General features: G+C 40.2%; 1 protein-coding gene across 2 annotated transcripts in view; it reads right to left on the bottom strand.

Annotated features, from left to right (window-relative positions):
* The window catches only part of SLIT3 (slit guidance ligand 3), a 471,188-nt gene that overhangs the window by 73,212 nt on the left and 379,666 nt on the right, over positions 1–18,310 (bottom strand). For both annotated transcript variants that reach the window (XM_053991145.1, XM_053991146.1), the window contains exons 21-25: positions 11,508–11,576; positions 10,377–10,448; positions 10,124–10,195; positions 4,752–4,823; positions 169–332 (exon numbers count right to left, since the gene is read on the bottom strand). In XM_053991145.1, coding sequence (XP_053847120.1) covers positions 169–332; positions 4,752–4,823; positions 10,124–10,195; positions 10,377–10,448; positions 11,508–11,576 — 449 coding nt within the window. The remainder of the gene's footprint in view (positions 1–168; positions 333–4,751; positions 4,824–10,123; positions 10,196–10,376; positions 10,449–11,507; positions 11,577–18,310) is intronic.

Genomic DNA, 18,310 nt, shown 5'->3' with positions numbered 1-18,310 from the left:
CCAGTGGAGCAGCTAACTGCACTTTGGGGAAGAGCACAAGAAAACACAACTTGGAAAGAACGCGACGTTTCGGAAAACAAACCCCAACTGCCCCACAACGCGCAAAACCAAGGCGGTAAGAGCGAAGCTCCGTGGGGAGGACGGGGCAGAGGGTGCCAAGGCTCCTACCTTTGCACTGGAAGTGGTGGGAGGGCGTGGTGAGCAGCAGCCTGTCCACCATGGCTTCGGGGCCGCGGCAGCGGGCGATCCCGGGCTCCTTGTAGCCCGCCTTGACCCACTCGGAGAGCCAGCGCAGGTGGCAGTCGCAGTGCAGGGGGTTGGTGCCCAGAGCACTGCAGAGGTGCAAAACAATTAGCACAGGTTATTTGGCAAAGACAGCAGGCAGCTCTGATCTCACCAAGGCACGCTTCTACGTATTCTACGTTTCTACATTATTGTTTCCCAACGAGGCGAAGATCTGTTGAGCATTCAGGAAGGATTTTAGATTAATCTCCTGCTCTTCTCCCTTCTTCCCATCATTTGTTAGGGAAGTTGTATAAATACCTAAGAAGAAATCCCTTTTTCAAACAATTGTGCTTGAGCAATGTCACCAGACATATTGCTCTCATCAAATTCATCACATTGATTCCCTTTAATTCTCTGTCCTTCCTGGGCTAACCCTGAATTGAGTAATTTAGTTTGGATCTGATGACTCACATTAATGACTCCTCACCAGACGAAACACATATGCAGAAGATACCTCCATTTTCCAAACAGCAACCCAGTCTCTGTTAAGTTTATTTATGACTTTGAAAACACATTTGCTGCTTGACCCATCATTTGAGTTAGGTCAAATAGTTGTAGAAGATGCATTTATATAGTGAAATTATAATTCTCACAATTTTTCCTTTATTCATGAACATCTATCCAAATGAAAACCAATCTTTTTACCTTAAATTTAGGTGCTACCTTGACTAATTTGTACTTCTCTTTAAGAAAGTATCTTTTCAGGCAATCAGTCAATTACAAACAAAGTTCACACTTCAGAAAAGTCGGTTTGAAGACAACTAATTGTTAAAAATGTGAAGAAATGCATGTTGAAAGCCTATTTTATTTTGCTTAAAGTCAATGTAAGACTTCAGCTGGACAACACCTGAATTGACATGAAAGATAAATAAACTAAATAAAGAATAGCACAAGGAAGAGATATTAAAGAAACCAATGATTCAAATTGATTTTTAGACTTTAACTATTCTGCATATGCTATAAACTATTTTTAAGATGGTACTGTAAACTCAAGCTTCTTTCAAATAAAAACATATCAGGCAGGATATTAAGATAGAAACCTCAGTAAATTTGTTGATACATTTCTATTGGAGTGACTAATGAACCCACTGTGCCCTAGACAGATTCATAATGAGAGTTCATGGGTTCAAACCCTGTCTGGGGCTCATTCATCAAAATTAGATGTGTACTGCAGCTCAGCATTAAAAAATACCCATCCACTCCTCCTGTAAATCCATTGCTTACAATGGAAAAAAACTACTGGGTTGACTTTTTGACCCTGGAACTGTGATCAACTGGCTCACTTGTCCAAGGTCAAACAAAATGCAGCAATGAAAGCTGAGAAATTTTTAGTGTTGAGAAACTGCCATATATAAAACATGAGTGGGAGGACAACAGAAAGCTTGTTACCATGTTAATTAATATTTATAAACTACGTTAGAAATAAAGCTGCTCTATAGTCACTAAAAAGTATTACTAATAATATTGTTGACAACATTAGAAATGTATTCTTCCACACTTCTATTTGTAGTTTGTGCTTTGTTTGGGGGTTTTTGCCTTTTATTTTTTTTGTTTGGTTTGGCTTGGGGTTACTTTTTGGATTTTTTAAAAATTTATTTCTAGGAACTGGAGACAATTCTCATCTTTTCATTCATGAGTTCTAACATACTTTCTCAATTTCTTTGCCTATTATAGCAAAATATTTCCAGAAGGTAAAAATATCTTCTGCTGTAGGGAAATACCACCAGAAGCATTTTCAAAATGTTGGGCAGATATTTCTGTTCAGACACTTATTTTGTTTAGGGGCAACTCTGAATAAAGTCAATTAAAATAACTCTATCCATGACAACATTGAAAAAAAGAAGAGGGAACAACTTATTTTTATGGGCAGTTGATAAAAATTTGAGTAAAGAGAATTCAGCAGGATTAGATATCTGATTTATGGGAAATATGTTGGAAATACCTGCTGTACTCCACAGCATCTGTTCCCGAGGGTTTGTGGAATCCCTGGAGTGCCACAGGGTCAGTTTGTGTGTGGGCAGTGCTTGGGACACTGAATCAGTGAATGGTGAGGACAGCAACTGCAGGAACTGACCTAACTGGGAAGGTCCCAGTTCCATCCCAGCAGATGTTGGGCTTTTTTAAAGTAATATACCCAATCCTACAGTAGTACTTATCATTGCCCTGGATTAAGAATGTCAGTAGAGTCATGGCTCAAAAAGACAATTATGTGATTCAACTAAATAAAGTAATAAATATTTTTAAAAAGGCAGTGTACAGTACATACAAACCTACCTCCAAATTCAGTGAGCTAAAGCTGCATAGTTATGATTTTTCCATTACAGTGAGATGATGTTCATGACATAAAGGAAATTTGGTGAAAATGTTCCCGTAGGCTTTAAATAGCTATGGAAAAAGTGATTGGACCACCTAGATTTCACTTTTGTTCTTCCAATTTCAGACCAGCTCAAAACTATTGCAAAAGACTCTGACAAAAATCCGTTATTTTGTCTATGCTACACAAATATCCCTCTGCAATTCTAAAAGCCAGTTTGATGTCCCCCTTGTCCTGCCACAGGAGGCTTGGGCTGACCATCCTTTCCACACCCTGGTATTCAGCTCTCCCCTGCCACAACACCAATCCCACCCTCAGCCACACCTTGCACAGTTAGGACAAATTTTTGTTCTCCCAAGCCTTAAGAGTTTGATGGGTAGCAAGTCCTTGTATGATTTTCAAACTGACTCCCAAGTTCATGCTTTCTCCTTGAAGATCTGTATATCAGGAGGGGCTCAAAATGCATTTATTTTCAATTATGTATTACTAGGTTTTGAGTAAGCACAGCTTTTTCAGGCATGTGAAGAAAAAAATTCATTGTGGTTGCTAAATTTTCAGGATCCTCTTTAAGAAACTGGAGAGCACAATTGCACAGTAAAATTCAACTGCTCAACTGTGCAAATTACACCCCAGACAGGTCTTATTTATTTTATGGATCCTATTTATTACTGTTCATTTGGGCTTTGTGTATTTTACATTTCTGGCAGCACATACATCTAAACAGAAAGACTGCAGAGATTGTATTGGGCCAAAGGGGATTTTATCATTCCCTAAGGTGAACAGTTTACCCAGGAAAATTGGATCTCCACTTCATTTAATGTAAACCCTGAGGGAAATTCAAACAAATGGAACATGCTATGTTTATTCCTGGAGTTCTGAAAATCCCCCCAGCAGCCAGATTCCCAGTATGGAAAGTGTCACTGCACTTCCAAAAGCAGGTACAGGGCTTCAGCTCAGTCAGAATTTCAATCCCAAACACACAAAAAGACTTGCAAAACTGGGAACAGGAAAACCAGATGTGCAAAACCAATGATACCAAGGTGTAAGCTGGAAAGAGAGATTATTTCTCTGCTCAAGTTGCCCAAGTTGCTCTCATGATTTCTGTCCCTACCAATCTGAGATATTTTTCTTTTTTACTGTCCATAGAGGAACAGAGACAGAAAGCTGCCAGGGATGTATCTGCCATCCAGAAAATACTTCAATACAATCGAATCTGGTGTTCAGGGAAGTGTTCTGGAGAGCATGTTAAATGTTAAAAAGAGACAATAAATAGATATAAACCTATGTTAAATGCACACATATCTGCTTGTGTGTACATCAGCATCGGGGCAGAAAACATCTGTATCAGCCTGTGAAACCACTCACTTCACAGAGGGACCAACACATGCTCAGCCCTCTGATTATCTGAGGACAGTAATCAAGAAACCTGCTGCACAAAATTGCTTTTCCTACATCAATTATCTAATAGTGTGAAGTATCACATACTATCTCAGTGAAAAAGCATTTTCTGGTCTCTCAAGTTTAGTTTGGAGCCATTGCAGCTCATTGCAGCTCTTTGTCTCATCAACTAAACTGCATTTGAAAGTCTCCTGGCCCTCCACCAGTGTAATAGTAATTTCCTCAAAAAGCTGAAATGTCTAATAATTTTTGCAAACTATGGAATGAAACATTAATGCTGTGAAATGACCAATTTCCATGTGATTAAATATATATGTCTGGAGCAGTGATTCATCAACAAGTCCATATACTGACAACATTCCAGCATGCAAAACATATGACACTTATTAAGCAAAGAATTCACATTTGCTTAATATTTGCTCTTTGTGGGAGGTTTCCTGCCTCACTCTTAAACCATAATATGCTCTGCATTTCACATTGACAATGCTGAAAGAAAACCTTAAACACAAAGTCCACAGCAGAGAAAACTGTCACACTTGCTCATTTGGTTCTCCTTAAGAAAATATTTTTATAACTAATAACAACAGGTCCTAGAAATTTTTATTTCCTTTGAACAGATGCACTATGAATATCCAGAGCACATTATGAAAAGTGAGCAGGAAAAACAAAAAAGCTACACAATCCTACCAATATGTGCTGTTTTACAAATCTGAAACCATCAATCCAAGAGATGAAGCCAGGCACAAGTACTTACAGATGGGACAGGGACACCAGGTCATTGAAAGAACCCTCAGGAACGCTGGAAATATCATTTCCATGGAGTGTCCTAGAAGGGGGAGAAGCAGGAAGGTATCAAACCACAGTATTCTGTCTGCCCCCTGCAATTGAAGGAATGGATGCTTAAAAAGGGTATTTAATTTTGATTCTTTGAGAGTTTCTGTGAGTTTCACAACTCATGAACTTCCAGGCTTTATCACTTCTGCCTCTAGGTGTTGGCATTTAAAACAATGATGCAACCAGAACTGTTGGTGAGTGCTGCTGTAAATTAAAAAGGTGACATACCATTTATGCCATTAAAAGTGTATTGATGACAAGTGGACCCTCACATCCAGACCCATGTTCTCTTACAGAATCCCATTAGCCAGAAGCACAGCAAAAACAGAGCAGGGGAAATAAGAATTGTGACAGTTAAATTAAATATTGACTTCAGAGAGATCGTAGGAGAGCGAGCAAGGGTCCCTGAGGGTAAATACAGCCACACTTTCCCATTCTTACAGTAAAAAACTCTCTGTGCTACCAAGGAAAGCACCTGAAGTCAGTTGTTTTAGGACATTATTCACCCTGTGCAAAGAAACTATCATTTTCAGCAGCATTTTCAGGACCCCTGAAAGGAGTGAAAGGATTCTCCGTGTTTCCAGGACAATTTAAGCACCCACTTTATCTCTTTTCTGAGAAATACATTTGTGTGTGGGTTACACAGGGAAGCATAAATGGGAATTGCTGTCAGTGCTCCAGAGATGGCAGAGGAGGGTGGAAAACAGAATGCTGCTGTGTGGTTTGGAGCAGCGCTTTGCCCTCGAGTAATTTATTTTCTAACTTACCTGGTGATTTGCTGACACAGCAATCACAGCTTTTATTTCTGTGAGTGTACCTATTGTTGAAACATTGGGTTTAAAACAATCCAAATCTCAACCCATGGGAACAGACAACTGCCCTAAGTGAAAAAAGCAGCATCTGTTTTTTGCAACCTTTCTTCCCTAACACCACTTTCAGCTGCACCAGGATGTACACGATGCCCTTCCAACATCCTGAATCTGAAATTTCCCTTTAAGCCTTCCTTGGTTTTGACTATTAATAATAACTTGGCATATATAAGGGTGTATCTCCAAGAAATTAATCTGCACAGGAACAGGAAGGATAGGAGCTCCCACACAGTAACTCCAGATAAAACACACTCACTAATTCTGTACAGAATGACCAACTGAGTGAGACAAACCCACAGCTATTAAACAAGGAGTATTTTGTTGGTGTGAAGAGACCCAGTCAACCACTTGTCATTGAAATGGTCAATGAAATGAGCACATTTAAATAAGCAGCTGCTCATAATGAGCTTATTGCTGATCTTTTAAACTGCAAGTCAATTCTCTGTAAACAGACATATTAATCTTCGGGTTGTATCAGTCCCATTTATCCTGTGAAGGAGTACATTTTCTCTTCTAGGTGTATTGGAAACATCCAAGAGGAGCTGAAGAATGACATAGCCATTTATCTGTAAGAAGTTAAACCCATCAAATAAAAACCTTAGAAGGATTTGCTTTATTACATGTCCCAAACACTGAGGTGCTTCATGGATGTAAGTGCCTGCATTTTAATAAAAAAATCACATCAGCAACATCATCACTCCTGCAACTAAAATGAAATGACAAATGCTAAACCCCCCTTAAACTCACATTAATAAATAAAGGCAAGAGAATTCAACAGTGCAACAAAATCTTTCCTCTTGGATCAACATCAGGAACACATTTTTATACCAAAACTCCTTATAAGCAAATGGTCAAATAAAATCTTTCACTTTAGGACAGTTAAAGCACACACACTGATGTGTGTATTCTCCCTCAAAAGCACAACTTCTAGGGATCCTCTTATCCAAACTCCAGTAAACAGCAGGGGTAGGGATTTAAGGTAATGTGGATCTCCTCTGGAGGACAGAGTAACAGAACACTCGAGAATTCTTGAAATCAAAACTTCCTTCTACACAGAATCTCACTAACTTATTCCTTTGTCTTCAGGGAAGGACATTAATTCTACACATCCTTTTGGGCTGGGGTTTCCTGGATGTTTTTCTTTTATGGACCCTTCCCACGTCCTGCCTGCCAGCCCACTGTCCACAGCACTGGGTTCCTGCAGACACAAGGGGGATGTGTTTTTGTGAAGACAGAAACGTGAGCTCTCAGAGCCACATCCCATCAGGGGCAAACACCCAGGGGTGCCAGAGCCTGCAGGAACCAGCACAGCTCAGATGTCAGGGAAAGCCACAGTGCCACTGCTCCACGCTCACAGCAGCAGAGCTTTTACAAAGTGACTGCAGAAATACAAGGAATCATTCTCTGATGCACAAAAACGAAACCAACCAACCAAACAAAAAAAAACCCAAAAAACCCAAACCAAAACAACAACAACAAAACAAAACAAAAAAACAACATGCTTCTGTTAGGTCAAATCAGTGCAGCATCCAACAGTGAAAGTGTACTGCAAAAACGTTGTGCCCAAAGATTACTGGTGACAGCTTTATCATCATGCATATTAATGTTTGTTTGAGCTTTGAGCTGCAGGAAATATCCATCAGTTTTCAGTAAAACTGGAGTATCTGTTAATAGAATATTCAGTAGGTCATTTTATCCCTCTCCTCCCTAACTATAACATGGACAATTATTTAGTGACCTTAGAGAGTATTTTGATTTTTGGACCTTGCCTCTTAAATAAGTCACATATAAAAATATGTGATTACACAATGATCTTTAAAATCTGTTCAGGTCATTCAGAGAGTTCTAATACTTATAATTTGTCTCAATCTCAGCTTCCTTAATCTGTTTATATTTAGTTTCTAAGAAGACTAGCTTTGGACAAATTAACTGAAAAACAAATCCACAACTTTTCACTGTAATAGCTTTGGCTCAAAAACCTACTTCTGCTTATTATAAAAATTCTGTAGATTTTATGTCCTGTGCTCCCCAGCACCCTTTGCCTGCTGTTATGGATAAACCATGAGATGAAAGACCTGATTGTGTACACACTGATAGATATTGAGGCTTAAACATAAACATGTTGACTCTGCAGTTTTCTTACTTGGGCTTGTGCTGAAAAATCTAAGAAAGGGAGTTTAGAATGAAACATCTGTCAAAGACCAAGTGCATCATACAGCTATGATTATTCTGATTTTCAAAGCACTTATTTACTGCATTTACTATAGAGGCAAAAATACAGAAAATAAAGGAATTTGTAAGATCTTCATGAGAAGGGTCTGCTACCTTCAAAGGCATGCACAGCCAAAAGTAATGACACCCCTGTATTGTTTTTATTAAAAAAAAAAAAGTGAAAATTGTTTTGCTGATATTTTCTCTTTTAAGTTCCCCTGAGAGCATGGATAATAAAAAACTGACAGTAACAGATTTCCTATTGTCTCTTGGAAACCATTTTCTCTTTGGAGAATTGATTTTTAGTAGCAACAGTGATGACACGTGGCAAAAGTTGTAGCTGATACCAGAGTTTTGTGGGCCATCATAAATCAAATCAATCTGGAGGCTTCCAAATGCAGGGAGCAGAGGCAGAGATTCCCATTTCACTGCTCTGTGCAAGGCTGTGGGGGGTTTCTCCCTTGAAGGAGGAAGATATTTTTTGATTAGAAGATCATTTTTAAAAAGCCAAAAAACAACAGTTGTCATTTAAATACTGCCCTCTGTTTCTGCCCATATGTGGCCTGCGAGAACAGAAGTGAAAAGACAAATTGTGGCTCTTGGAAAGAGGGAGGCATGGTTTATCTACACTGTAACTCAGGGTAGAGAGCCCCACACCAGCTTTAATCAAGCTAGCTTGCATATCAGAAGCAGGCCAGAAGACAGCTCCATATGGAATAATTTATTTGGCCATGAAACAGAATATATTAATCTGTGGCTGAATTTCAGGATTCATGTAACAGCTCAAATGTGACCATCCTAGTGTGCTAGAAATCAGGATCCCAAGCCAAACTTAAAACAACAAATCCAAATCACGTATCTTTCTTGTTTTTACTAATGAAAAGTGGGAATCCAAAGCTGTCTTGTAATTTGGGAGGCTGAAACTGAGATATCTGTTTTACCACTGAAACCACAGTGAAAGGTCTCAGCCAGGCAGCTCTGCCTTATTGCTTCCACAGTCCTAGTACTGCCTATGTTGACAGTTTGATTCCACATTTATAGAACCAATACACAACAACCACTGCTCTTTAAATTAACATAAACTTCTCCATCTGAATGTCACTTTATTTTTTTTTAATGGAAAATATCAATGCGAAGTTTCAAAGCACTCAGGACAATCATCAGCTCCTGTCCTGAGCTTTGAGTGTTCAGAGCTCTCTCCCCTTTGGCACACTGAACAAACTCACCACAGACAAGCTATTTAATTTATCCCCTTTGGCCACTGTGCAAGTCACAGTGACCGCTCGTGTCTCTGGGCCACGGCAAGGTGCCTTCTCCACCTTCCTGACAGCTGCACCTGGGGCCAGGTGTCCACAAAACCAACCCAGGTTTGTTTCTGGTAGTGAGAGGCAGTGGATATGAGACAGAAGCAGGAGCCAGTCCTGCAGATGCCTGGGGAAAGCTGGGAGGAGGCTCTTGCTGCGAGGAGCAGGCCCACAGCCCACACTCTGAGACAATGTAAGGATGACTTTCACAAGAGATTGTAAACAAATGGTTTAATCCAGAAAGCTGCTGAAAGCAGCTACACTGGAAAGAAAGGAGGAGTGCAGAAAAGGACCTCCCAAGAAATAAACCACACATGGATATCTCTGAGAAGGCCCCCAGTCAATATGAGGTGTAATTTTATTCATAACTTAAGGACATTAGAGACAGGCATCTCAGCATTACTGGTACCCAGCCATTGGCTTGATTTATTCACTGATTTAGTGTGGTTGCTTCTAACTTCCCTTCAGATTTTTTGTATTCTAGCTTGCCTGCATAAATCTGAATCAATAGAAAATATTTTGAAAACGCAAAAGTTTTCCACAAAGACACTTTTGGTGAAGAATCCAGTGGAAACTCACACTCTATGACTAAGTGTATACAGACTAAGAGAAAAGAGTTCTCCTGTGGAGCACCCAGACATCGTTCAGATTCCATGAAGCCTTGTGGAGACCTGTTCTCATGACAGCTCCTGCATGAGAGCTTTCAGAGAAAAGCCACTCCTGCAAATATGTAATCGTGTCTTTAGCACTCACCTGCTCTGGCCTCCACAGGACAAACTGCACCAGAGCTCAAATACATTGACACTAATTATGTGAAAATTCATCACCACCTGCCCATTGCACCCTCCCTGCCCCAGCTGCAGCCTGACAAAGCTGCAGCTCAGCTGCACTGCAGGAGTTGCACTTACAGCACTCGCAGAGAGCGGAGCCCGTTGAAGGCGTGGACGGGGATGCACCGGAGCCTGTTGTAACTCAGGATGCTGCAGAGGGGAGAGCAGAGTCACAACTCTGGGCTGGCTTTGGTTATTTCACAGCTAATTCAACCACAGATAAGCATGGAAAGCCACATGCTTGAGCAACAAGAGATACACTAACTGCTCAACAGCTTAGATGGTGTTGGAAAAGCAATCAAAGCTCTTATCAAAACTTTGGGCTACTTACAGCGTTGATAACTGAGTCATGTTGCTGAAGGTGTGATTGGCCAATACACTGATGCTGTTGTTACTCAAATCACTGAAGAGACACAAGAGGAAATATCATTTGCATGTATGAAGTAAGAAAAACGCCTTTTTGAAAAGATTACATAATATCTGCACAGCAAAATGCTTGGAAGCAATTGAAAAGTCACATATTATCAACTGGTGTATTTTCTGACCAACTTTGAATGAGCTCTAAAGGAAAACCATATCAGACTCCTCAAAAAAGCCTCAGACTGAGAAACATTAAGGCGTATTTCCAGCATACAGCATTCAATGAAAAGAACAAATAAATAAATGATACAAGCACTGCTGAATATTTACGGTTCCAACTTGCTTTGCAATGTATTCCAGGCACCCCACTTCCACATGCTTATCATATTGACAGCTACCAGAACAAAATTTCATTTTTCATTTTAAAAAGTCTTTTAGACTCAACCAGAACATTTTGTTTTGCTATTGATCTCCCTTGAAAAGCAAAATTAGAGATGTTTCTAAATAAAAAACACTCTTAAAACAAAGGATTCCAGTTTTTCATCCAGGTTGTTTTTGTCTGAGATTGCCGAGCCCGTTGGACTGGAGTATCTGCACAGCTGATTCCAACAGCATTTAAAAATTCCTGATAAATAGTTCAGGCAGGAAATTTCACTCCTGTGTATTTCAGGGAGCAATTTACAGAACAAAGTCTAGCTGTGTCTCTATCTGCATGACTGTTCATAGAAGAAACAGCTATGCAAATTGTCATTGCCTTAGCATTATAAATACTGCCTCATCTAGCACAAATTAATGTGTCTCCTCTGCTAATGACCTTTACAGATAAATCTGCCAAGTGAAACTGCAGCAGCCTGCGTGAGAGTTTTGTCCTCTCGGGTTCCTGCAGAGCAAGGGGCTTCTCAGGCACCTCACTCTTTATGAACATTTATTGGCAGCAGTGTCCACTGTGACATTCTTTCCAAATTCAAATCACAGAAGGTTTTGGGGTTTAGTGTTGGTTTCTTTCCCCCCACTCCAAATACCAATTATTTATGTTCCACCAACAACACAGTGCAGAAAGAGTCAGGCAATTTCCCTGACATTGAAACCACGTGTTTCTTACATCAGTGTCAGGTGTCTGAAGGCAGAGAGCCCCTTCGGCACAGCAGGCAGATGGTTTCCTTCCAAGTATCTGAAAAAAGTCAGATTTGACAATTACACAAACACATTAATGAGAACTCACGTCACTCAATCTGCACCATGAATGAGGACAATATATAGTGAGTCACAAATGAAATTATCTTTGATTCATTGCTTTGAAACTCTAACAGCTTTTACTTTATAAATGAGTTACCCCACATGCAAAGCACAACAGCAGCTTATTGATTTACTTTATTTGTTTTAAAACTTGGAAGTGCATGAAGGATCTCTGGCCTACAGCAAACAAAAATGACCATTTGGTTCTTCTGTGACAGCAGCTGAAGAAGGGGAGAAAAATTGCATGGCTTGTGCCCTGAACTTGGAGTTACCTTTCCCAAGTCTCCCCAACAGTGCTGACTGCTCCCTGACCCCGTGAGGGAGGCTTTGTCCTGGGCATGGAAGCTCCTTGTGCAGCCAGAATGGGAAGAGGAGCTGCACTCCCAGATCTCTGTGCTGCAAATGTCCCACTAATTCCAGCATCAACACAAACATCCACAGGTTTGATGGCACATCCACCACAGCAATACACCCTCCTCACCTCTCCTTTTCACAGCACGCTGGTACAGGAGGAAAACTTGGTATAAATTAAAGACCAAAGACCAAGCTCTCTTGGAACAGAGGTTCCTCCTACATGCACTAAATATATTTAACAATGTATCATGTGTTTCTAGTGTGGAAGTTTGAGACACCACTGAATCTTTCTATGCAGACACAGGCATGGTAGGGGCCTTTGGGGATAACCTTAAGTCCTCATACAGGCAAATAGAGCCTCCATTTTGCAGTTTTTCTTCACTTAAGAAACATAATCAGTGAGTTACTCAGCAAAACCCCCGAAAAAACACAATTCTTTTAAAAAGTTGTCCTAGAAGAGAACATGGGTACTCCAGTCTGCACAGCTGACTGTGGCAGCAATGGGATATGGGCATTCCCCTGTTTATTACAATAAAATAGAGACAGAGCTGGATGTTTTTTCCTCACCCTTGGCTTTTAGGTACCCCTGGGAGACACCAAAGTAATAAGGCTCCAATGGAAAGTGACTACTGTGGTACCATGGCACTGTCAAGATGTTTCTCCAGACATCTTCCAGAAGCAACACCTGCCTGGGAAACCAATCCATCCTTCTCAGAGAGCTCCATGGAGGAGGAATGCATTCCTCCCTCCATAGGTGGGATGAAAGAGAAAATGATATTTCCCTTCCTTTCATGATGCTGCAGGGATATTTCCTGAGGTAGACATGGGGCAATGCAATTGATATGGAATGTTTTGAAACATAATCAAGTGCAGCCAGGAAATGCAGCCCACAGACACCAGAGCACTTAATGTGCTGCCTCTGCTGAAAACAGAATCTGATAATCATGTTAAGAATTTTTATTCCACACATACAATTTCCTTGTCTTTGGCAACAGGCCTCCTTATTCTGCACTTACTATAGCAAAGAGCAATAATAATAGATTATCCTTGGGCTCTATGTTCCCCTTCTACATTAACTGTAACAGCACAGAGATACTCGTGTAAACTAAGTCCAAGAAAATTTTCCCACCAACCTTATTTTTACATCATTCAAAAAATAAACTCTATATAAACCAACAGAATTTCTTACATAATGTATTTTATAGCTGGCATTATTTTCCCTCCTTTTTTTCAGCTTAATGACCTCTCAACATTTTCTGCTGCTTCAAATCTCTTTTGTGCTGAACTCCATTTGAACTGCTCCAACCAGCCTCACAGTAACCCCTTCTGCCTGTGCACAGGATCCCATCCTGGCAGAGTTACCCTGGAGCATGCACTGGATCCCACCTCACTCCTCACCAGGGTTAGGCTGGACAACGTGGGAATACCAGCTTCTGACCTTATAACCAAAAGAAATTACTTTCTCAATTAAAAAACCCTCCTGAACTAATTAATCTCTCCCTGCCAATGATCATGAGCGCTGAGAGAGTTGCAGAGCCAGCACAGCAGGGCCAGAGTCTCACCAGCCAGAGGACAGGTTGGTTGTGCCACACTTACACCTCCCATGGATATTCACATTCAGCAAGTGGAAAGCCACTTGCTTAATTTTGGCTACATCTCTTAAATTATTGTGAAAATGGAGTTCCTTGGTAACTTCCCACTATAAATTGGAGATTCTCAGTGTTCAGACATGCATGTCACATTTCTAGCAGGGCAAACTGTGTCTCTTTCCCCCAGTCATGGTCTGCTGTGACTGCAGCAAAGTGCTGGGAGTCTGTGCCTTCCCCTTCACCCCAGAAAATCACAAATCTCAAACCCATGCCAGAGGGCAGGTTAAGGTTCTAGTCTTTATTCCAAATGTAAAATTCTAAGGATTTCTAAAGGAAATCAAAAGCAGGTCATGTATTATGTATTTGGGAGTTATATATGATTTTCCTTTAGGAAAGGAGACCCTTGCAATATGTTGAATTCTTCAGGAACATATTTTCAGGATATTCTCTTGTTGATCTCAATATGAAACAGCCTGCAATTGAAACAAACTAATGGTAGTGAGCCAAAGTTTTTCCCTCCTCTTCTGCTTGCTGGGGCAATCAAAAGTCAAGGGTGCACATTTTAATTCAGTGCTTCATGACTCAGACTAACCCAGACATGCAGACCCCTGGAGTTAAACTCCTACAGAAGATCTGCTTTGAATAGCTCTGGATTTGCTCTGCAGCAATTTGATGGTTATATAAATGTGCTAGCAGAAAACTGCAATACTCATACCAATGGTACAGTTTCTGAATAAACACAATTTAACTCTGAAAAAGTACTGATAACACACTTTTCATGCATTCATAAGAATAATTCACCACTGCTAAACCTCTCACCCCATTATCCAAAGCGTGGCAGCATTTTCTGAGCTGAAGGCATTCATTCTGAAAGCACATTTAAGCGCAGGGAATTTGAAATAACCAAGGCTTTTAGGGCATAAGAGCTTGCCAATTATCAGGAGGATCTGGGATGCAGGGATTGAGGCAAACAACTGCAGCAGGGGAGGCGCCTCTGGCAGAGCTGGGGGTGCAGGGGCACCCCCTCCCCACCTTGCTGGGCTCAGCAGGATGGATGGGGGCTGCAAGGGGGCTGGAAGCTGGACATAGTGAATAAAAGAATTATTCCTGAGGGCAAATGGGCAGAGACACAAAACTTTGTGTATTTATGAATACATCTATATAAATAAAAAAACAGAGATGAAGCTCCAGATGCTTTGCCAAAAAAACCCTCAGAATAGCCATAAAAGAGTCAATGTGGAAGGAAGATTAAATTTTTAATTCTTTCCAGTCTTTAGCCAAAGGAATATGATGCCCATGGCGTCTGGTATGCAAAGAAATTCTGGTATGAATGAAGAAAAATACATGTCTAATTTTAATTCTGGGAATCAAGTTATTAATATACAGAGTCAAGACTGAGTGTCAGTTGCCTTAAAATAGACACTGACTGCTATCCAAAACAACCTCATTTGCTTCCTAAGGTCTTTAGACTCTCGTTTAAATATCAGATTGGAGGTTTTTGGTGTTTACCCTGTGAATGCTGCTGAGAATCCCCCAAGTCTCAATAATGACTTGTAACCAAGAAGCAATTACCAGAGCAAAAATTGAAAAAAAACAAACAAACCAGAAAATCCCAAAATATGTGTTCAGCTCTCAAAGAAAGCCACCACCTTCCTACCTGGCAAAGTTTCTTCTAGAATGTGGCCAGGGGGGCTGGCACTGTGGGACAGGGCCTGCAGCAGCCCCAGGGCTCATCCAGCATCATCCACACACGCCATCATCGCACACAAAAAAAATTAAAACTATGCGTAAAAGATGACAGCTGCTCTTTATTGTCTATTTTTTGTCTATTTTTGTACTGAAAGCACTTGGATTGGAGGTGATATAGCCAGCACAAGGTGTCAGAGCATCGTGTAACAACTTGAATCACTTGGAATCCTTTTTGAACTGAGATGTGTATTAAGCCATGAAGCAAGCTCATAGCAATCTGTGCTAAGAGGGGAAACTGGAGAGAGAAACCAGTTCTCAGGCAGTCATTGAAAAGGCACAAAACCTTTCCTCTAGATATTCCACAAAGAATGTTACATTACAAAAACCAAGATATTTGGCAATTTTATGTGGCTCTAAAATTAAGTTACAATCCAAAATTTTTAATGTCCATACCCAGTATCCTAAAATTTTTGAGTCAAATTTCATTTCCTAAAGATGGACTGTGAAAGATGAAACACCCACAAAACATGAATTTTAAGAGCTTCTTGAGAGGAAAGAAAAATCAAGTGCGGATCTAGGTTCAAATATGGATCTTGAACTTACATAAGCTGTGGCAAATTTGGACTCTGGGTTTTGCTGTACTTGTACATCAGAGCACAACCTCCATGTCTGACACACAGAAATGTGGCTGTGTTTGAGAGAAAGTTCAACTTTAGTCTCTGCTAGTGCTAATGTCACCTTTCTGATATGTACTCAAACTTTACCAGACACTGAACATGTTATTTGATACTATTGATATTATTTACTTTTTCGAAACTATTAGATTTGAAATGCAGATTAAATCCTCTATTTCATGAGGAAATAGAAGGAAATTGAAGAAAGACTACTCTAGAGGTAGTAAATTGAAATTTTATGCTTTGTTTCTTTACATTGCCATTGGGAAAGAAAAGGTTGTAAGGGGAAGAGAAGTGTCCTGAAGGTTTTGTTTTGATTCTCATTACTTTTTCTTTAAGTTACTGTTAATAAATTTCTTTTTATCCCCTCTTAAAGTTTTGAGCCTGCTTTGTCTTTCTCCTAATCCTACCTCACAGCAGAAAATAAGTAAGTGCACTAGTGATTAACCGACAGTGAACTCACCGCACATCTGTAACTAAAATATCCTCTACAGAACTCTCCCTTCTCTCAATGGGAGAACCCTCCTCTCAGAAAATGAGCAGGACCACATAAACCCAATTGTTTCTCTCCTTTATTATCAAAGGAAAATTCCCTGATGCCTGTGCTGAGGGTCATTGTGTAAAACAGTGTGAATTGCCAGACAAACAAGAGCATTTGCATTCCCAAGCAGAAGATTTTCAACAAATATCTCGCTCCAGAGTTTCCCTTTGATCAGCAGCAAGATAGGCAAACTGAAAAATGGTGCTAAACTGTTACAGTATTCCACAGCTATCAGAACTGCTTTGGGCATATTTGTAGCATAGATCAGCAGAGCCCAGGTAAAAGCCACTGTTTTTAGTCACAAGTCAAAGGAAATCACAAATGCCTTGGAAACTGGAAAAAAAAAGGGTTGGGATTGGTGGTAAACACCACCAAGTAAATATGAAAACTGATGTGTCTGAACCTACCAGGCAGAACAAGAAACAGCAATGGGAGAGAGAAGGTTTGTGATGAGAGAAAGAGAAATGGCAAAAGTGAGGCAAATCTTAGCCTGCATTAATATAAATGGAAGGAAAAATAATTACTAACAATGATGTATGGGTGCAGGCAGATTTTTCTAACAATCCCACCAGTGCTATCCTATAGCTCAGTGTCATGACAACATTTGGAGTCTAGAGATGACATGATTAGTACATATTTATTCTAAAACACACCACACTCATTATGTTACAGCTTGTGCACACCGTCCACATAATTGCCTCCAATGTTTTTCCCCAGTGCAAAATGTTATTTGCTGTAGGTCCATAAAAGCAGCTGGATGCTGTCAGATAAGACTTTATTAGAAATAGACTATACTTTTGTGAATAAAAGGAAAAAACCTAGTGTTCACACACTGAGGTAATATATAAGAAGAGAAAGAGCATGGGAAATTTAGTTCAAACAGATTTAGGGAAAAAAGCTTAAAACACTAAGCAGCAGCAAGGCTGAGTTCCAAGCTAGCTCATTGCCTGAACATTTTACTTCTGAACATCTGGAGCAGAAAACTAAATATGTTCAAAAAACCCAAGGTTTCTCTTCAGGGCAAGCAAACAGTGGGAAAAAATGTAGGCAGTATGTAAATATACAGTGGAGGAATATACAGTGAAGGAATTTGCAAGAAACAACATAATATTTTCCTGTTCTCAAGAAGCTGGAAGAAAGCTTGCCCATGATGATGGGGTTTTCTGCAGGAAAAGCTGGGAAATAGAAATTTCTTGCATCATCATTCCTCTAAAAAGCACTGGATGATCTTTTCAACTGTGTTCTAGATGGAAGCCTTCCTTCCAAGGTAATCCCTGCTCCCAAGGGTGGTACAAACCAAACACAGGGATGTCTCCTATCATTCCAAGCCCTAAATATGAAGGAGATAATGGTTTTCACATGTCTTGTCTAAATATACATTGAAACAGAAACTCAGAATGAACAGTGAAAGGAGTGAGCCTGTGTCTCCTGTCCACCCTGCAATAAAACTTTGCTGGGGATCTTCTTTGCTGAGTGTACAGTGAAATTTGACCCAGAAAGGGTAACAGTTCCCCTATGTGCCTGTGCAAGAGATATGCTTATTTTTGCACAGTGCTATTTAATACCTGTTACAAGGAAAGGATTCCCCTTTTAAGGCTATTTTAAGACCTCTAAGAGAATTTAAAGAAATTTATGAGAAGGCTACATTCAGCCACAAGAGAGTGGTTTAAGCAGATACCTGACAGCTCTTTTTCTTAAACCACGCTGCACAAAAGCTCTGCAGTTTAATAAAAACTACTGCAACCAGTGTGCCTGGCAGATGAATACGTCAGCAATGGAAGGTTATAAATGTCAGACTGGTGCTTTCATAAAAACTGCACTG

The sequence above is a fragment of the Vidua macroura genome, chromosome 15, assembly GCF_024509145.1.
Source record: "Vidua macroura isolate BioBank_ID:100142 chromosome 15, ASM2450914v1, whole genome shotgun sequence".
Classification (NCBI taxonomy): domain Eukaryota; kingdom Metazoa; phylum Chordata; class Aves; order Passeriformes; family Viduidae; genus Vidua; species Vidua macroura.
Note: the sequence above shows the minus strand (reverse complement) of the source record. Positions and strands in the feature narration are given on the sequence as shown.